The sequence below is a fragment of the Prionailurus bengalensis genome, chromosome A2 (assembly GCF_016509475.1).
Source record: "Prionailurus bengalensis isolate Pbe53 chromosome A2, Fcat_Pben_1.1_paternal_pri, whole genome shotgun sequence".
NCBI classification, from domain to species: domain Eukaryota; kingdom Metazoa; phylum Chordata; class Mammalia; order Carnivora; family Felidae; genus Prionailurus; species Prionailurus bengalensis.
Window position 1 is genome coordinate 150113681 of NC_057348.1, and position 21989 is coordinate 150135669.

General features: G+C 37.9%; 1 protein-coding gene across 7 annotated transcripts in view; it reads left to right on the forward strand.

The window, feature by feature from the left end:
* The first annotated feature begins 844 nt into the window (after positions 1-844).
* The window catches only part of AGBL3 (AGBL carboxypeptidase 3), a 75150-nt gene continuing 54005 nt past the window's right edge, over positions 845-21989 (forward strand). For 2 of the 7 annotated variants that reach the window (XM_043589566.1, XM_043589568.1), the window contains exons 1-7: positions 846-1817; positions 1956-2003; positions 2933-3040; positions 3962-4022; positions 4865-4894; positions 6529-6714; positions 21312-21419. In XM_043589566.1, coding sequence (XP_043445501.1) covers positions 2942-3040; positions 3962-4022; positions 4865-4894; positions 6529-6714; positions 21312-21419 — 484 coding nt within the window. In that variant the 5' untranslated portion in view covers positions 846-1817; positions 1956-2003; positions 2933-2941. Of the gene's footprint in view, positions 1818-1953; positions 2004-2932; positions 3041-3961; positions 4023-4864; positions 4895-6528; positions 6715-21311; positions 21420-21989 lie in introns of all 7 variants that reach the window. The other 5 variants (XM_043589565.1, XM_043589569.1, XM_043589567.1 and 2 more) reach the window with 4 other exon arrangements.

Below are 21989 nucleotides of genomic sequence, written 5' to 3' on the forward strand. Positions count from 1 at the left end.
CCTTTAATTTCCTGTGTCCCCTGGTTAGACCATTTCTTGGGGCTTCTTCACCTTGTTTATCTGACATTCAATGGCTGGCAACCATGACTCTAAAGTCCAACAGAAAAATGGAGTCCGTGTTTAAATATTCTTTGCGCAGGTCACCTTTAGTTACATACGTACGGCGTAAAACAAGGTGCAACAAGGCACCTGATGGGGTTCCGGGCAAGCATCACCACCTGCATGCCACTTGGCCTGCAGATTATTTTGAGCTGAAGACAGTGTAGGCCCAAAGGCTCAGGAGCAGCTTTTTATAGAGTGCCCGGTCCAGGAGAACAGCCATCACCAGAGATAACTGCAGAAAGTATGCGCTAGGGGTAGTACGTTGGAGGGAGCTTGGCAGGGCATGTTCAGTTCCTCTCTGTGTCCCATTGTCTCTGCGTGGCCAAGGCAGGTAAACATTTGTTTACCAAACATTTGCTCTTCCCATCTTCCTATGAATTGTCTTCCTGCCCTTTGACGCCCCAGACTCCACTCTCTCCTTAGTTCAGGATGGCATATGAGCCTCAGGTGCCCATCTTGGAGCCTCTCGTGCCAGTGTAAGGTGCCCATGTGGAAGAAATTAAACTTATTTTTCTCGTATTAATATACCAGCCAAAAGAATTTAAAAAGAGTAAAAATGTTTCCAAACATCTTAAGACTTTTTTTCAGCTACACTGGGACAACGGTTTAGACCAGGGGGAAATCAAGGTGATTTCAGGAATAACGTCTACAAGTCTCTTATGGACCAGGGTGTCTAAGTCTGTTATGGAAAGACCCCATTTAATTAGAAAAGACCATGCACGTAAAGGGATGTGCGTAGCGCCTCAGAAGGTCCGAAGTGCTCGATGTGTTTGCTAACAATTATGATACCTAAAGAATCTCTGAGCTGGGAAGAATTTAGAGTTCACCCTAGTGTATCTATCACTCCTCTACCAAGTATTTAGAGAGAAGTCTCGTTTCCTGAATAAAGATTACTAGTCACACAATCGCGCAGAATGCAGTTCTGTGTGGGTGCAAATAAAGACTAACAAGGCTCAAGTCTTAACCAGTACGTTCTACTGCCTCCTTGGCTAAAGCACAATCGACGCGGAGAAGCGAAGGGACAAATCGCTGCCGGCTCCTCTCCTCTCCTAAGTTTCCCCCCGCCCAGGTAGGGGGCTCCACGCTAGCGCACTTGGGGCCTCTCTCCGCCCCCTCGCCTCGGCCCCTCGTTCCCGTCATCCTCTGGGCTCTCCCCTTCCTCTGGCCGAAATCCCGCGTGGGCTCTTCTCGGCGCTGGTCGCTAGGTGATTCCCGAGGGCGCTAGGAAGTCTCGCGAGGGTGGTCCCGTTGCTCAGGAAACGGAGGGCCTCGCCTCTCGGTGAAGGGCGTGGCTGGAGCTGTTGAACTATCCCCGCGTTCCTTCCAGACGCTGGACCTTAGGTGTCTCGGGTGGAACGGCTGCGCCCCGCAGGGACGGGACGACTGGCCTGGGCGGAGGACTCGGGGCGGGGGCGAGGGCCCGGCCGAGGCAGCCCAGAAGGAAGAGACTTCGCAGACGGGCCGCCCCCTGCGGGAAGTGAGCGCGCGTGGAAAGACCGCGCGTCCCAGAAAATGAGCTCCTCCCCACACTGCCTGGTCCAGAAGTGAGTGTGGGAGGCACCCCTTACAGACACAACTTGGGGCTTAAAAGTCCTTCCCACTGAGAAAGTCACCGTGCCTGTCCGCAGACCCGCCCTGCGTGGCTGGGCGTGGAAACGCCTGCTTTTGCCTCGTCTGCTTCAGCCGTGGAAGACACAGGAAGCGCCCATTAGATAGTGTGTGTGTGTGTGTGTGTGTGTGTGTGTGTGTGTGTGTGTGTGTGTGTGTGTGTGTGGCTTTATGTGTGTGTGTGGCTTTGTGTGTGTGTGTGGCTTTGTGTGTGTGGCTTTATGTGTGTGTGTGGCTTTATGTGTGTGTGTGTGTGTGTGTGGCTTTCCTGAAGTTGAGGTTTCACTACTCAGGTCAGCACGTTGGTGTGCCTCCTATGTTCATGTTAGGAAATAGAGCCAGGATTTATGCCACGTTTTCCAAATTTGGAATTGTGACGATCCCCCCCAGGCTGAAACTTCAGTCTCTTGATCCCGGAGGTGTCATCTCTATTGCATGAGTTATTTGCTCTCTGTAGAGAGGAGCATAAACCAATAGATTCGAAATTGGTAAATTCCTTTGGTCTCAAAAAGAAGAGAGTCTGGCAAGGAATTTGGTATTCCGTTGTCTTAACCACTTGGGAGGATGTTTGCATGGAAGGAGTAGTCACCGCCAATACAACCTTCGGATAGCTATTGAGATTTAAGTAAGAATAATTGAATATTAGAACAGAGACAGTATCTTACAGAATAGTAACCAAAATCTAAGGAGAAAAGTCTGTTGTAGTCATTTGAACTTTTGGTCAATTGAAAACTAAAGCAGAAAAAAAAGATTTTTTTTAAGCTATGCTGTTAGATATCATTGCCTGAGTAACTATAATTTTCCTTTGACCCATGATCTTTGTATTTTTTTATTTTTACTTTATTTATTTATTTATTTTTGATCCATGACCTTTTTAAATGCCTCAGGATCATTCCGAACTTACTATGCTGTGTGGTATTGGGAATACAGGATGTGAATGATTTGGCTGTGTAGCCTAGAAATTTCTTTTTCCAATACATTATTTACTTGATTAGCCTTTCCTTGTGATTTTTGCCTCTTTTTCATGGAAATGGAAAATGTCTTCAGTTTTTGGAAATTGAATGTCTAATTAGCTGTGTCCTAATATAGCTTTTAGAGAAGCCTGTTGTCACTATTAATTAAATACAATTGAATAAAAGGTTGGGGTACTCATTTAATGTAATAAACACCTTCAACTTAAACAGAAAACTGTCAAATAAGTTCCCTAGAAATTGTTTTACAGCCTACCTACATGATAAAAGAAATTTCAAGCCAGATATTGCCAGAAATGTCAGAAGATTCAGAAAAGGAAGACTATTCAGACAGAACGATCAGTGATGAAGATGAATCAGTATGTTTTTCTCAGCTTCATTCCACTTAATTTCAGATAAACCGTATGTTATAAAATATAAATTTCCCGGTAAAAATATTACAAAATCAGTTGGATGTGAAAATCAATTCGATGTTTAAATCACTTGCCACTGAAGTTCGAAAATAATTTGAAAGCCAAGATGTTGCTGTGTGCAGTATGCCCTGTCTAGAAAGAGAACCTGGATTGGTATTGTTGTTTAGAAAATATTTTGGCTAAGATTCTTCTCAGTTTTACTTAAAAGTGTGTATAAAATCATTACTAAGGTTTCATTTTTATAATTCTTCACTTACGTCTGTGTTACATCATAATATGTATCATAATACTGCAGCCTCCTATGTTCTAAATCTACTGTTTGTCACCATAATAGGTTTAATGTGGCTCTGATGTAACAAAGGGACACGGAAGAAGAAAAAGGGAAAAACAAAGCACAGTATTTCAAAAGAGTTTGCCTGGTTCTAGTACATATTTCTGAGAGATTTCCTTCACATTTTAGTAAAATATAAATTACCATGTATCTAAGTTAAGGTCCCAAAATAAGCTCCCTATTAACCCTCTCAGTCTATGGCTTCTTGTGCTTCTTTTCTTTTAATTTTATTCGTAGTTTAAATTGGGTTGCCAAGCTTACCAAGAATCTTTAAACTTTATTCCCTCCCTGCAATCATTAATCTGACCTTACCCAATGAAAGAAGGAGGTTGAAAGATAAAGGCTGGAAGGTTTGAGGGTATTTGAAGTGTTTGGCACTTTGAGACTGGTAGTCCCTAATAATCCTTTAATTTTTTTCATTTATTAAAGATTAAAAAGAGGCACTCAATTCTCACTACTAAAATAGATGTAAAAAATTTCTGGATTTGGAAGCTGTTGGTTTTTAAAAGAATATTTTAAAACTCTTTTTGTTTTAGGATGAGGATAACTTCATGAAATTTGTAAGCGAAGATATCCACCAGTGTGCACTTTTAACAGGTTTGAACTTATCCATATTTTCTTCCTTCCCTTTATGATAAAACCTTGAGTGAATAAATAGCAAATGAAAAATTCACTCAAGGTCCATGAAAAATAAGAAAATGAAGAAACTAGAAAAAAAGATTGAATAATATAGGAATGTATTCTGATACTGGATAAGGAGAGAAAATGTATCCACTCTTATAAGAATCTTTTGGAGCTCAAACTGTGAAGGTTTTAGGTAAACCTGATATTGAATGAAACTGAATAAAAGTGGTCATTACTTTATGAAGGACTACCCTTAACATAAAGATTTACATAGGCATTTCTTTAAATAATTAGCTCTTAAATTTACAGTATGACTCGAGTTACAGTACACAGTGTTTTTAAAGTACATTTTTATTTTTTTTAATGTTTATTTATTTTTGAGACACGGAGACAGAGCAGAGCGCGAGTGGGGGGAGGGGTAGAGAGAGAGGGAGACACAGAATCTGAAACAGGCTCCAGGTTCTGAGCTGTCAGCACAGAGCCCGCTGTGGGGCTCAAACCCACGAACTGTGAGATCATGACCTGAGCCGAAGTCAGACGCTTAACTGACTGAGCCACCCAGGCGCCCCTACAATACATCTTTTTTTAAATGAAGTATCCTTGTACAGAGTTTTTTTAATAAAGCCATTCACTTGCAAAAGTACATATATGTGGAATCTTTGTGTATACTTGATTTTTAAAAAATGTACACATTTAGAGTTTTAAAATAAAATATTTCTTCTAAATATCCACATATCTATCACAGATGATCTGAAATTGAAGATAAGGCCTTAATTCTTTTCTTTTTTCTTCTCTCTCTCTTTCTATCATAAAAGTCTTTCGAGATACCTACTATTCTCAGTTTGGTATGTATCCCTCTAGACCTTTTTCTTTGCACTTACACACATATCTATGCCCATACTCATAAAATATTTGTAGTACTAGTTTATGGACATCTTGCCACCCTTTTTTGCTTTTTAAAATTTTGCCAATCTGTTGGAAAAAAGGAGGTAACTCACTGTCTAACCAGTGTCATCTTTATTGCTGAAGAAATTGAGAATTATTCCATATGCTTGTCTATTTATGTTTCCTCTTATAATGAATTCCCTGTTATAGTAATCCTTTGTTAATGTTGCTTCCATGACTTAGAATTATTTTGATGTTAAGTTTATCATTATTCATTTGTGGCTCTTTATTTTTAAATCTGTTTAAGCTACAGAGGCCTTCCCTACCCCAAGGTCATTATTATAATCATGTAAGTTTTCTCTAAATACTTTGAATTTTGTATTTAATTTCTCTATAATTTACACTCATGAGCAGTATGAGATATTGATCTAGTTTTATTTCCTAATTCATAGCTACCTTGCCATTTTTGAGTCATACTGTAAATTAGACAAAATGTGGTCTCTTCACATAATGAAAAACTAGACGCTTAATAACTGTTGAAAAAATGGATCTAAATAACAATCCTGAGAAGTAGCAGGGAATATTATTATTCCTTATTTACATATAGTAAAATTTATGTTCAGAGAGGCTGCATTAGCCAAGAAAAATCATATAGAAACAAAGTGGTGGAATAGAACTCAGTTGGTCTGACATCTAGTCCAGCTTGATATATCTGTTATCGTACAAAAATAGCCCAAAACTAAATCTAGGTAAAAAGCCACATTTTAGAGGTAGAAGAGCAAGAAGAGGCAGACAAATGGAAAACGAAATATGTGAAAGGGAGAAAACAGGAAAGTATAGCATCATAAAAGACAAGGTACATGAGGGGTGATTATCCACATCAAATTGATGCCCCACGGTTATCCCATTGAAAGAGACAGGGCCTCTGCGCTGCCTACTTGTGTTGTATTCTTTGTGAATTATGTGCTTGGGGTTGTGTCACACAGTGACCCTAGAATGAGCACTGAGAAAAATTTGTGACAGAGTTCACTAGCAACCCTTGAGAATATTCTTCCAGTAGGCGGTGAGGAATTATGATCGTGGACAAATTGTTGCCTCAGTGTGATTAAGTTTAAGAAGACTCGGCAGTAAACAGTTTGCTAGAATAATTGCAAGAAATAAATGTTTTTGGAGTAGCACGGCATTTAGCATAAAATAATAGTATCTGAGGTCAAAAACTACTTTTTAGCTATTGTAAAGATCAATTGTTACAAAATTTCAATAGTAATTTTTATTTATTTATTTTTTATCTTTTAGAGAGAGAGGGAGCAAGGGATGGGCAGAGGGAGAGGGATAGAATCTTAAGCATAGGCCGACTCAGGTCTCCATCTCCTAACCATGAGATCATGACCTGAGCCAAAATCATGCGTTGGAAGCTTAACCAACTGAGCCACCCAGGTGCCCCAGTAATTTTATTTTTTAAGTGCCATGAATTATAATATCCACAAATATTTATAAATTAATGGTATTGGGAGGGAAAAGGAATGTATTAAAAAATTATAGAAATTGGGGCTTTGCTTCTTATCATTCATGATTGTGTTGAATCTTTTTTCAGCTAACTCTGCTGGTGACCCATTTTTCCCACGGACTACCCAGATACTGTTGGAATATCAACTAGGGAGATGGGTGCCACGTCTTCGTGAACCACGAGATTTGTATGGTGTTTCTTCTTCTGGTCCACTGAGTCCAACACGGTGGCCGTACCACTGTGAGGTCATTGATGAAAAAGTCCAGCATATTGGTATGTTCCTAGATGTTTTTGGAATTCAAATATTAGCATACTTACTTTGCCAAACTTCATGAGGAGACTTATGGTGTTAGAACAGTGCGTTCCAACAGGAATATAACATAAGCTGTATGTATCATTTAAAATTTTCTAGTGGCCACATTTTAAAAAAGGAAAAAGGGGCCCCTGGGTGGCTCAGTTGGTTGAGTGTCCGACTTCAGCTCAGGTCATGATCTCATGTCTCATGGGTTCGAGCCCTACATCGGGCTCTGTGCTGACAGCTTGGAGCATGAGCCTGCTTCAGATTCTGTGTTCCCTCTTTCTCTCTCTCTGCCTTCTCCACTCGCACTCTGTCTCTGTCTCTCAAAAATAAACATAAAAAATATTTTTTTAAGGAAAATAACTAAGTGAAATTGATTTCAAAAATATATTTAATTTAGGGGCGCCTCGGCTCAGTCAATTAAGTGTCCAACTTCAGCTCAGGTCATGACCTGAGTCCATGAGTTCGAGCCCCACATCCGGCTCTGTGTTGACAGCTCAGAGCCTGGAGCTGCTTCAGATTCTGTGTCTCCCTCTCTCTTTGCCCCTCCCCTCTTGAGTGCTTTCTCTCTTTCAAAATTAACATTAAAAAAATTGTTTTAATATATATTTTATTTAAGCCAAATATATCCAAAATATTTTGCATTCTTTTTTTTTCATATGAAATCTTCAAACTCTGGTGTGCATTTGCACTTGCATTTCAGTTTTAAGCCACATGTGCTTAAAAGAGGAACTTAAAACATGTGCCAGAGTTTTGTAATTCTCAACAATTCCAAATAGCATGACGGTTCCAGTCACATTCAAACTCTTATGTAGAGTGAGGTTGCAGACAGAGGGTATGCCAGATGGCTGTGTAATCTTGCTTTTTTTCTCCCTACCTCTTTCTCCTTCCCCTCCTGCCCTACCACCACACCGAGTATCTTCCTTCTCCTGTGTGTCTTTATCCTCTTCACCTTCTGCCTTTCTCCCGTTCGCCATTGCCCTTCCTTTCTTATTTTCTATCTTTGTGCCCCTTTGTCGTTTTTCTCTCCTCTCCCACTTTCTGCTTCTTTCCTTCAATGTATGTTTTATGGACGTGAAGTGTGCATATTTCAGTGAATATTTTTATGTTTCTGTATGTGTGCATTCTCAAATTTAGTTTTCATTCAGTGGCTTACAGCCTTATCTTCCCAATTCTCACACACAAATGATAGAAACATTCCTATTAGCACTTCCTCATTGCCACTGTTTTCCACTTTTTGTTAATTATAGCATATTATAATGCTATAATAATATTATTGCCATGTAGAGATATTATTAGACATTCACTGGTGATTAAAATTAAAAACCATCTATACTTACTATAATTGTCTACACTTACTTAAATTAGATGCTACTTACACATTCTTATAAACTAACTTTTCTCTTTATATTATTTGATGGAGAAAGGGTAAAGGAGAAGTCTGTCTCCCCTTCTCTGATTGACTCTCTCTCCCTCCCTCCCTCCCATCCTCTCTCTCTCTCTCTCTCTCTCTCTCTCTCTGTGTGTGTGTGTGTATATATATATATATATTTACATATATATGTATATGTATATATGTGTATATATATATTTACATATATATGTATATATATATGTATATATACGTATGTATATATGTATACACACACACACACACACACACACACACACAGGCTTCAGATGACTTCTAAGTCAAAAGTTCCAGCTGAGTGTTTATGCCCCTGTGGTCATATGGTCAAGCCAGGCTGTCTGATTCTGCCAAATGAAAACCACCAGTAGATAAACTGCCCATGGTGGGTACCAGGGGAGTTTCAGACTTTAAATAGCACATTATAAATCTTAACTGTCCTTATCTTGGCCAACTGTCAAAGCTAGATGTCCATACTTCCCCGGATATAAAAATAGAGCTTTTCTGCTTTAGCTATAAATGAACTCTGTCCTACACAACTATATATCTTGAAAGTCTTTCCACATCAGCTCACATATATCAATCTTTTTTAATATAAATTGGTTTATTAGATTTAATTGGATAAACAATGTTTTCTGTAACTGCTACCTTATTAATGAATTTTAGATGTTTCTAGTCTTTGACTCTGACAAACAGAACTACATGAACATTCTTTTATATGTGTCCTATTGTGTGTGTGTGTGTGTGTGTGTGTGTGTGTGTGTGTGTGTGTAGTGTTGGAAGTAAATGCCTAGATTTCCGGTTACAATAATACTGCCAAATTGCCCTCCAAGAGGAGCTGTAACAATTTATATGAGCATGGTTGGGGTCTTCAAGATTACCTACAGGTTCAATGATTATAGAAGGACTCCTAGAACTCAAAAAACTGCCATACTCATGGTTATGGTTTATTACATTGAAATGATACAGATTAAAATCAGCAAAGGTTAAAAAAATCAGCAAAGGTAAAAGGTACATAGACTAGAGTCCAGGATAGATCAGGCACAAGCTCCAGTTGTCCCCTTCTAATGGTGTCTTTTGTACAGTGTTTAATACTCCCAACCATGTGAGATAACACATGAAGTATTGCCAATCAGGAAAGCTCATCCAAGCTTTGGTATCCAGGATTTCTATGAGGGGCTGGTCACGTCTCCATGGAGTATATATATGGTTGGCCTTAGTTACTCAGTCTCTAACCTCTCCTGTTAAAACTGATAGCATATGGTACAAGTCCCTCTACCATAAGTCACATTAGTGTAAATTATCTGGTGTGACCCAAAGCCCCAAGTAGACGATAGACTCTTATCAAGCAGGATAGTCCAAAGTCTGAGAGGTTATCTTCTAGGAGTTTTACAAGGGTCTAACTTTTCTTTGGTATGTGCAGAGTTTGGACAACCCAGGCCTTCTGAGTTAATCCTTCATTACACCGTAAGAAGGCGTGTTTTTCCATATACCCATAAACACTGTTTAGTTTCCTGATTTTCAACAATCTGGTGTTGTTTGCTTTATATATGTTATGTTTTAATTTATATTCTTTATTTATTAGTGACATGAAATATCTTTACATATGTTTATTGGCTATTTTAGTTTTTATATTTATTTTTTTGTGGTAAGAGCACTTAGCATGAGGTCTACCCTCAGCATATTTTTAAATGTGCAATACTGTATTGTTAACTATAGGCACAATGTTGTTATAAATCTTACTCATCCAGTATTATTGAAGCTTTAAAGATGTTGATTAGTAGCTCCCCGTTTTTCCCTCCTGCTGGCTCCCAGCAGCCACCATTCCACTTTCGGAGTTGGACTCCGGAAATTTTAGATACTTCATGTAAGTGGAATCATGTAGTATTTGTCCTTCTGTGACTTCATTTAGCATAATGTGTCAGGGTTTATCCATGTTGTTGCATATTGAAGGATTTCATTTTTTAAGACTGAATACTGTTTCTCTGTGTGTGTGTGCATGTGCATGTGTGTGTAGCACATTCACTTTGTATCATTTGTCCATCAATGGACATTCAGATTGTTCACACATTTTCACTAATGTGAATAGTACTGCAATGAATATGAGAGTGCTAATGTCTCTTCAAGATCCTAATTTCAATTCTTTTGGGTAAATACCCAGTGGTTGGACTGCTGGATCATGTGGTAGTTCTGTTTTTAACTTTGGAATTTCTATACTGTTGTACACAGTGTTTGCAGCATTTTTTATTCCCACCAACTGTGTACAGGGATTCCAGTTTCTCCACTTCCTTGCCAGAACTTTCCAGTTTCTCCACTTCCTTGCCAGAACTTTTTTTTTTATAATACCCATCATAATAGGTGTGAAATGATACCTCACTGTGGCTTTGATTTTTCATTTCCCTGAAGATCAGTTAACAATGCAATCCCTATCAAAATCCCAATGGCTTTTTCATAGAAATAGAAAACAACTCTAGGGGTGCCTGGGTGGCCCAGGTGATTAAGCATCCGACTCTTGATCTCAGCTCAGGTCTTGATCTTAGGGTTGTGAGTTCAAGCCCCATGTTGGGCTCTGTGCTAGGTGTGAAGCCTACTTTAAAAAACTAAAATATAAAAGGAAGGGAGGAAGGAAGAAAACTGAATGGGAAAGGGAATGGAAGTGAAGGGGGAAGGGAAGAACTCTAAAAGTCAAATGGAATCACAAAAGACCAGATAGCCAAATCAGTCTTCAGAAAGAAGAACAAAGCTGGAGACATCACACTTTTTGATTTCAAAATGTATTACAAAGCTAGAGTAATCAAAAAAGGACAGCACTGGCATAAAGAGAGACCTAGAGGCCACTGAAACAGAACAGAGAGCCCAGAAATAATTCCATGCATATACAGTCAATGAATCTTTGAAAAGAGTACCAAGAATATACAATGAGAAAAGGATAGCCCTTCAACAAATGTTGAGAAAATTGGATATCCACGTGAAAAAGAATGAAATCAACCCTTAACATCTTACAGTATGCAAAAAAAACACCTCACAATTTATTATGGATTAAAGACTTAAACATAAGACCTGAAACTGTAAAACTCCTAGAAGAAAATTTATGGAAAAAGACCTTGCTATTGTCAATGATACCATGGATATCATGCCAAAGTACAGACAGCAAAAGCAAAAATAGGTAAGTGGGATTACGTCAAACTAAAAAGCTCTGTGTGGCAAAGGGAACAATCAAAACTGAAAAAACAACCTATGGAACAGGAAAATATTTGCAAACCATATGTATGATAAAGGGTTAATCTCTAAAATACATAAGGAATTTCTACAGCTCAATAGCAAAAAAAAAAAAAAAAAAAAAAAGTAACCAGATTTAAAAACAGGCTGAGGACTTGCATAGGCATTTCTCCAAAGAAGACCTGCAATTGACCAACAGGTGTATTCATTGGCTTTTTATGTCAACTGATAAAATTCTTTGCCCATTTTGTTATTGGTCTCAAAAGTCTTTGTATACTGCTTTCTCTTAAACCCTGTCCAGCCACCGTGGAACAATCCATAGCTAGCTTGCTGGGTATGATGAGCATGAAGCAGAGATGAGCCAAGATTAGCCTACATCGTTTAGCCACCAGCCAAACCTGCAGCTTATCAAGATAAATGAGTGAACCTAACCCACCAGAAGAATCATGTAGCTGAGATAAATAAATGATTATTGTTTTGTGTCACTAAGTTTGGGGGTGGTTTCTTAAATAGTAAAAACACATATACTAGCATGGTTAGGAGTTCAGTCTCTGTAATAATAAACTATGGTCCACAGGCCATATCTCGCCCATTATCTATTTTGAACCTTCTATTAATCATTGAAATGTGGAACATAAATTAATCTTGGAAAAGGAATATCTTTTATAATCAATACCCAAAGAATTTCTTTTAATAAAATACTATATAGTTCTGGGAGATATCAACAGATTTTCTAGTCTCAGACAAAGTTTACAGGGATAGCCAATGATATTCCATACACAGACATTAGGTTAATTCCTCCAAGAATTAAACAGGCTCCTTTTGCATTTAAGAGAGGAAAAAAATGAAATAACTTTCTAATGTCAGTAAGAAAACTCATCTTCAAACAAATTGCATGTAGAAATATATAAATGAGATTACTATATTCTTTTTAAAAATTTTTTTATTTCTCTTTTGAGAGAGAGCACGAGCTCTGAGCTGTCAGCACAGAGCCCGATGTGAGGTTCAAACTCACAAACCATGAGATCATGACCCGAGCCGAAGTCAGGATGCTTAACCAACTGAGCCACCCAGGCACCCCAAGAAAAGTTATTTTCAAACAAATTGCACACACAAATACATATATGAGATTACTATATATTTTTAAGGGCAGTATATAGTGCCTTATATTTCAATATGTAAAATTCACATGTTCTTTGATTTAGCATTTCCACTGCCAGGTATCTAGCCCACAGGTCTTCAAACACATGAATCGAGGCATATTATAAGTAATGTAGTATAAAGAGACTGTTAGAACCAAATGTCCATCAGTAAAGAAATTACTGTAATGTCTGTCAGTGGTCAGGTAATGGCAATCCATATTAGGGAACTCTACACGGCTATTAAGAAATGAGGGAGATCTATATATATTAATAAAAATCGGAGAGGCTGGGTGGCTCAGTCAGTTGAGCAACCGGCTTTGGCTCAGGTCGTAATCTCACAGTTTGTGAGTTCGGGCTCTGTGCTGACAGCTCGGAGCCTGGAGCCTGTTTCAGAGTCTGTGTCTCCCTCTCTGACCCTCCCCCGTTCATGCTCTTTCTCTCTCTGTCTCAAACATAAATAAACATTTAAAAAATTTTAAAAAGAAAAATCGCTAAGATATTTGGTTAGGTGGGGTGGGAAAAATTGATGATCAGTTTATACATAAAGTGATATAATATACAAGAAGAGGAATTGTAGTTGACTCCCAAGTATCCATTTCACCTCAGTTAAGTAGTACATGTCAGTTAGTCCATGACACTGTTTTACTGAAAGCCACATTGTTCTCATTTTACAACAGTAAGGGATCCAACCTTAGGAGGACCTCAGATCTGAAATGACAAAGTAGAAAGACATAAATAAATTGTGCCTTGAATGGCCACTGAGCCACTGATTGTACCAGACCTTGAATCCTCTCTGTTTCTAGATTTCTAAATATGTAAGATAATAAATTACTGTGTAAGCCAGTTTGCCTTAAGAATTGTTGTTACTTGTAGCTGGAAGCATCTTTATGGGATAGTTGAAAAAGACAAAGCCTGAAACTAAAAACCCAAATGTTCATATTTAGATCTGTGCGATGAATTATGGATAATTCTTTTTCTTTTGGCTTAAAGTATATTTTTAAATTTTTATACAGCAAATTTGTTTAATAAAAAATACTTATCAAAAGCATCCAAATTAAGCACCTTTAATTCAAGTTTTATTACTCCTGAGATTTTCTGTGACTCTTAGACATCTGTTTTGTAAGATCACTTCCTTCTACTACATGTCTGTCATCAAAAAGTGGGATAAACCAAAGGTGAAGGGCAGGTAAGTCTTACAGAAAAAAGAGAGAGAAAAAAAAATGCAATACTCACTGTCATCTACTTAGGCTTTTAAATCAGTGCTATATGGGTGCTTCAGTCAGTTAAGCATCAGACTTCAGCTCAGGTGAAGATCTCACGGTTCGTGGGTTCAAGCCCCACATCTGGCTCTGTGCTGACAGCTAGGAGCCTGGAGCCTGCTTCAGATTCTGTGCCGCCTCCTCTCTCTCTGCCCCATTCATGCTCACTCACTCTCAAAAATAAATAAACATTAAAAAATGTTTTTAATAAATAAATCAGTGCTGTAAATGGTTGAATCAGTACTGGAGCTGTTAATTTTCATTGCTTTTCCTCCATAAAGAGATGATAGGTATAGTACAAACAAATGTATTCCACAGATTTGGATTTACCATCATGAAAACACTTTCTAAATTTATATTTATTGACTTTCTGAGAAACTAGTAGTCTCTTATTACCAAGAATAGTATCATTTAAAGATTGGAACTTAACACAAACTAACGAAGTCAAGGAGGGAAAACACCAAGCAAATACTTTAAAACAAAATATTTGCTAGTCTTACAAGTGTCACATTCTAAATTTATTTTTGCATAGAATGGGGTGCCTGGGTGGCGCAGTCGATTAAGCGTCCGACTTCAGCCAGGTCACGATCTCGTGGTCCGGGAGTTCGAGCCCTGCATCAGGCTCTGGGCTGACGGCTCAGAGCCTGGAGCCTGTTTCTGATTCTGTGTCTCCCTCTCTCTCTGCCCCTCCCCCATTCATGCTCTGTCTCTCTCTGTCCCAAAAATAAATAAACGTTGAAAAAAAAATAAATTTATTTTTGCATAGAGTTTGTAGCTTGAATATAAGCTCTTTTCAGACATATCTAGGCTTGTCTGCTATCCTGGTAGTTAGGGCCTCAAGAGTCTTCTTTAACATGAGAGGTGTTTTATTTTTGTTTTTGTTTTTTTTCCTTAAAATGAAATATATGGTACAGGGCTGAGGGCATAGTGTTATCTCAGTATTAACCCTCCAAGCTAGACCTGAAGACAAAGGAGAAAGGAGCTGAAGGCCAGAGTAAAAAACTTCATAAGATGATCCAAGAGACACAATGGCACAAACAGCACTGATTTGGTGCTCATGTGACATAGTAAATGCTAACTAAGTCTCCTGGGGACATGACTTTGACCCAAGGAGAACTCAAAGCAGTGCTGTTTTGTTTTCTTTTGTTTCTTGTTTTTTGTTTTCCATTGAGTATTATGTTAGCTGTGGGTTTTTCATATATGGCATTTATTATGTTGAGGACATGTTCCCCCTAAACCTCCTTTGTGAGAGTTTTATCATGAATGGATTTTGTACTTTGTCAAATGCTTTTTCTGCATCTGTTGAAATGATCATATGGTTTTTATCCTTTCTCTTGTTGATGAGGTGTGTATCACATTGATTGTTTGGGAATATTGAATTACCCTTGTATCCCAGGAATAAATCCCACTTGATCATGGTAAATGTGTTGTTGGATTTGATTGTTTATTTTGTTGAGGATCTTTGCTTCTATGTTCATCAGAGATATTGGCCTGTAGTTCTCTTTTTTTGTAGTGCCTTTATCAACTTTGGTACCAGGGTAATGCTGGCCTCATAGAATGACTTTTGAAACCTCCCTTCCTCTTCTGTTTTTGGAATAGTTTGAGATGAATAGGTATTATCTCTTCTTTAAATGTTTGGTAGAATTCACCTGTAAAGCCATCTGGTCCGGAACTTTTGTTTGGAGTTTTTTGATTATTGATTGAATTTCATTACTGGTAGTTAGTTTGTTCAGATTTTCTATTTATTCCTGATTCAGTTTTGGGAGGTTATGTTTCTAGAAATTGATCCATCTCTTATTGGTTATCCAATTTGTTGGCATATAATTTTTTATAATACTTTCTTATAATCCCTTGTATTTCAGAGATGTCAGTTATTTCTCCTCTTTCATTTCTGATTTTGAGTTCTCTCTCTGTCTCTCTTACTCTCCCTCATTTTCTCCCCCCTTCTGTCTCTCTTCTCAATGAGTCTGGCCAAAGTTTTCTCAATTTTTTTTTTATCTTTTCAAGAACCAGCTCCTGTTTTCATTGGTCTGTTACATTGTTGTCTTTTTATATTCTATTTTATTTCTGCTCTAATGTTCCTTCTACTGGTTTTGGGGTTTTTTTGTTCTTTTCTAGCCTTTAAGTGTAAGGTTAGGTTGTTTATGTGAGATTTGTCTTGCTTCTTGAGTTAGGCATATATTGCTATAAACTTCCCTCTTGGAACAGCTTTTGCTGAATCCCAAAGATTTTGGACTGTTGTGTTTTCATTTCCATTTGTCTCCATGTATTTTTTTATTTCCTCTTTGATTTCTTGGTTGACCCATTTATTGTTTAGTACCATGTTATTTAACCTCCATGTATTTGTGTTTTTCCATATTTTTTTCTTGTGGTTGTAGAATTCCAGTTTCATAGCATTGTGGTCAGAAAAGATGCATGGTATGACTTCAGTCTTTTTTAATTTGTTGAGACTTGTGGCCTAATACATGATCTGTTCTGGAGAATGCCATGTGTACTTGAAAAGAATTGTATTCAGCTGTTTTAGGATGGAATGTTCTGAATATATCTGTTAAATCCATTTGATCCAATGTGTTATTCAAAGCCACTTGTCCTTGTTGTCCATAGTGTCCTTGTGATTATGTTTGGATGATCTATCCATTGATGTAAGTGGGGTGTTGAAGTTCCCTCCTATTCTTGTATTATTATCAATTACTCCCTTTATGTTTGTTATTTGCTGTATTTGGGTGCTCCATGTGGGTGCATAAATATTTACAATTATTATATCTTCTTGGACTGTTCACTTTATGATTATGTAGTGTTCTTTGTCTTGTTAGTCTTTGTTTTAAAGTCTATTTTGTCAGATATAAGTATTACTACCCCAGCTTTATTTTCACTTCCATTTGCATGATAAAACTTCCTCCATCCCTTCACTTTCAATCTGCATTGAATCTGCATTCAATCTGTCTTTAGGTCTGAAATGAGCCTCTTATAGGTAGCGTATAGATAGGTCTTGCGTTTTTATCTATTCTGTCATCCTATGTCTTTTGATTGAGGCATTTACTCCATTTAAATTCAAGGTAATTATTGATAGGTATGTATTCACCACCATTTTGTTACTCATTTTATAGTTGCTTGTGTAGTTCTTCTCTATTCCTTCTCTTGCTCTCTCGTCTCACTATTTTCTGGCTTTCTTTAGTGATATTCCTGGATTCCTTTTCTTTACTTTTTGTGTAGCATCTATTATTAGTATTTTATTTATGGTTACCATTAGTTTTGTACACAACACTTTCTGCATATAGCAGTATGTATTAAGTTATGGTCACTTAAGTTTGAACTCATTCTTTACTCCTCACCTCACCCCTTGCCCCAAGTTTTAGGTGTATAGTACCATAGTTTACATCCTTTTATTTTGTGAATCCCTTGACTGATTTTTATAGATATAGTTAATCTTACTACTTTTGTGGTTCCTAATATTTTCTTACTCTTGCTTACAGTCTTTTCTTTTTTCTTTTTTTTTTTAATTTTTTAATGTTTATTTATTTTTGAGAGAGAGAATCCAAAGCAGGCTCGAGGCTCTGAGCTGTCAGCACAGAGCCTGATGCAGGGCTCAAACTCACGAACCATGAGATCATGACCTGAGCTGAAGTTGGACACTCAGCCAACTAAGCCACCCAGGCACCTCTACAGTCTTTTCTTTTCACATAAAGAATCCTCTTTAACATTTCTTGTAAGGCTGGTTTAGTGATGAATTCCTCTAACTTTTATTTGTCTGAGAAACTCTTTTATCTCTCCTTCTGTCCTGAGTGATAGACTTGCTGGATAGAGTACTCTTGATTGCAGGGTTTTTTCTTTCAGCACTTTGAATATATCATGCCACTCCATTCTGGTCTGCAAAGTTTCTGCTGAAAAATCAGCTGATAACTTTATATAAACTTTATGGGACTTCCCTTGTATATAACTGTTTTCTCTTGCTGCTTTTAAAAATTATTCTTTATCACTGCTTTTTGCCATTTTAATTCCTATGTGTTTTGGTGTGGAACTCCTTGGATTGATTTTGTTGGTGTCTCTCTGTGCCTCCTGGATCTGAATTTCTGTTTCCTTCCCCAGATTCAGGAAGTTTTCAGCTATTATTTCTTCAGATAAAATTTCTTCCCCCTTCTCTCTCCCTTTTCCTTCTGGGATCCCTATGTATGAATGTTATGCTTGATGATGTCACTGAATTCTCAATTTATTTTCAATTTTTCTTTTTCTTTTTTCTTTCTCTTGTTCAGCTTGATTACTCTATATTACTCTGTCTTCCAGGTCACTGATCTGTCTTTCTGCTTCCTCTAGTCTACTGTTTATGCCATCTAGCATAGTTTTAATTTCACTTATTGAGTTCTTCATTTCTCATTGGTTCTTTTTCATGTTTTCTGTCTCTTTGTTGAGGGTCTCACTGAGGTCTTCCACTCTTTTCTCAATTCCAGTGAGTATCTTTACGACCATTACTTTAAATTTTCTGTCAGACATATTACTTACCTGTTTCATTCAGCTCTCTCGCTATGATTTTGCCCTGTTCTTTCATTTGAGAGATATTCCTCTGTCTCCTCATTTTGTCTCTCTGTGTCTGTTTCTATGGGTTAGAAAAGTCAGCTACATCTCCTGCTCTTAAAAGTAGTGGCCTGTAGTGTGTTGTCCCCTGTTCAACAGAACCTGGCGCTTCAGAGTTGTCTCCTATGTGTGTTACATGCACCCTACTGTTGTGGCTGAGCCATGTTTGCCATCAGTCGGCATTGGTTCTTTTTTCCCTATTGTGGATGGGGTTTGGTCCCTGTGTTGTTAGTGAGCCAGTCTGGGGCTACATTGGGTTTGAGTTGAGTCAGACTAGGTGTTTTCCAGAGGTGTATAGCACCAACCTGCAGGGTACTCTCACTGTGTGGTCCCCTGGGAGGCTTTTGCTGTTGGGTGGGACCTGCAGTCAGATCATATACCTGTCCTCAGCAGTTGAACTGGTATGTGTGATTTTCTTCCCCATTTACTCCGGGAAGGAGGCACTTTGGGGTGGTGCTGGCCCATGTCAGGGCTGATTGCACACTGCCGTGCTTGTGGTACTGCTTTGTATGGACTCCTGCTGAGTATGTGTTGGGTGGGCTGGATCTGTAAGAGAACACAAGGGCAGAGGAACCATGCTAGCAATTTCATGCTGGTCTATTGTTGAAGCCGTGCTATTTTGGTACCTCAAAAGTTTGCAGCTTTAAGAGAACTGGGAAGCAAAACATTTGTTATGCACAGACATATAATTTCTTTGAGACAGTGATTCCACCACCTTTAAGTAGTGTTTTGAATGGAAAAGATCAAAAAGTCTGGCAGGAGATTCTGATAATAGGAAGATTCTAAAAGGGTATAGAACTTGCCTGGCTATTTGACTTAATGACACCTGCAAAAGTTACCACTAGATAGCAGTAAAGAAGTGTCTATCAGGAATCCATTTGATGTTTAAGTCCCTCACAGGTGAAATTCTTTAATGGATTACTTCTCAAAAAATCTGGAAATACTTCCATTCCCAGCCCATATCTCTGCTTAAACAATTTTAGCTCCAAACAAGCTTCTCTGCAGGGAAGGTATTGTCAGATAGAAAGCATTTATGGCAATAAGTCAGTATTACATTATTTGAATTTAAGGGATCCCATAAGAATCCCATCGGAGTTGTTCAACTATCCATTCATCCATCCAACAGTCTGTCAAATACGATGCAAACAGTTTTCATGGAGTAGAGCAAAAGCTAGATTGAAGTGGGTTAGACCGATTCTCAAAATATGGTTCTCAATAAGGGTACTTTGATAAGCTGCAAACTTGTTCCTATTGTATAAGTTCTTTATCCAATTCCAGTGGTAAAGTTTCATACTTCTTTACAGATAGGACTATTTATTAGTAAATAGTTAAAGAAGAGTATAAACAGATTAATTAAATCTCTGTTTCTTTAATTAAGAATTAAAGAAATCATGCAGCTGTTGACAATAAACATGCACAAAGGTAAATAGTTGAAATCCCCAAAATTGTCAGAATCAATGCTATGGTAGTAGTTCATGATTAAATTTGATTTGTGTTGGGGCGCCTGGGTGGCTCAGTCGGTTAAGCGTCCGACTTCAGCTCAGGTCACGATCTCGCGGTCCATGAGTTCGAGCCCCACGTCGGGCTCTGGGCAGATGGCTCAGAGCCTGGAGCCTGCTTCCGGTTCTGTGTCTCCCTCTCTCTCTGACCCTCCCCCATTCATGCTCTGTCTTTCTCTGTCTCAAAAATAAATAAACGTTAAAAAAAATTAATTAATTAATTAATTAAAAAAATAAATTTGATTTGTGTTAAGGCTTTCAAATAATGAGAGGCTCACTCTTTAGTTATAATTTTCTTTATGACTTATTATCAATTTATTTCATTATGTGTTAATGCTACTATGTGTATTCATGCATATTTGCATCAATATTCTGTTCTATTCTTTTTCTGTAGCTAGACTTGATCCATATTCATGTCAAATACACTTCTATTGCTAAAGCAGTTGTACACAATCCTTAAAACGTCAAGTAATACTTATTTCTCATCACCACATTTTAAAAAATTGTTCTAATGAATATATTTGGGATCATAGAGTATGGCTCCCTCTGTTGGAGCATACATATTTCCACAGCCATGCATGTCTGACACATATCAGCTAAAGATAAAAGGAAAGGAGGAGAATGCATCATCCAAATTCTGTTCCGCTAAAAAGTGGGAACTACTAGGGCAGCTGGGCTGTGAAGTACTTTTTTCAGTCAAATAGGTCGTGTTCAAAAGTTTGATCAAAAATAAGTCATTTATTACAGCATGGTCTAGACAACTTTTAAGAAATTTGGTCTAAAAATAAGAGAAGGAAAGCTGGTATAGCTAAAGAAGAAAATGGGGGTTCGAGGATAGCCTTCCTTTGAGAAGATAGAAGAAATCTGAGCATGTAGAAGCTTAGAGGACAACCATTGTCAAGCAGGAGGCTAAAGAGGCAGGGTAAGGGAGAACAAAAGGTGGAGCAGGATTCCCAGAGGTGGGTCAAAAAGTCATCAAATGCTCAAGAAAATGGGATCTTCAGTATGAAATCCTTAATGACACAAAATAATCACGAGCTACTCACTTTAATAATTTAGAACAAAGTACAAATGAAATGTTATGGGTTTTGTTACAGTGTGGCAGTGTTCATTATCACTTCCAATGAACCGTTGGTAAAATCTAGCCCTACATAAAACACTAAATTTTAGAGTAAAAATACCAATGAATAATTTGAAAATATATGGTAAAAATTTCCTATTTTATTGGGGCATCTGGGTGGCCCAGTGGGTTAAGCATCTGACACTTGTTTTTGGCTCGGGTCGTGATCTCACAGTCCATGAGTTCGAGCCCCACATCAGGCTCTGCACTATCAGCTTGGAATTCTCTCTCTTTTCCTCTCTCTCTCTGCCTCTCCCCTTCTCACTCACTCTTTCAAAGTAAATAAAGTTTAAAAACACTTCCTGTTTTATTTTGAAGTAATATTCAAATAATGTTTTCTCTTTTTTTTCCCCCAGATTGGACTCCTTCTTATCCTGAGCCAGTGTACATCCCAACAGGTCTAGAGATAGAACCTCTTTATCCAAACTACAAGGAAGATACTGTAGTTTATCTAGCTGAAGATGGTGGGTACATAATAAAACATGTTGCTATAAAATATAATTTGGTATCTATATTCATCTCTTAATTATATTTGTTTTGCTGTTTATAATGGAAACTGCAGAATACCATGAAGTCTCTGTCACCATCAAGATGTTTGGTTACAGATTGATTCAAGTGTGGATTTAGTGCTAATTATATTCTTGAAGGTGTACTGCAGTTTATGCAAAGTTGCTTTAAAAAAAAAAAAACAATGCCCACTAGAATGGAGAGTTATATTTAAAAGGGATTATGTTCACATCACCTTTCAAAGAGAAATCCAGTAGAGTATTCTGCAACTATTGTTGCCTCTCTGTTGATAGCTCATGTTCGTGAAATCTTTCAGATGACTTTATTTTCATTTAATGCCAGTTTGATGCATTTCTTGAGATTGCATCTTTAAAAGGGGGAAAATACCCCACACTGCAAGTAACATCTAAGATTATACCTCAGGAAAAGTGTTCTGAACAGTCAAGATCAATATTTGTACTTTGAGAACTCTATTCATGCAAAATCTCGTATCTGCTTTACAATAGTATGCTAATAGGGGCGCCTGG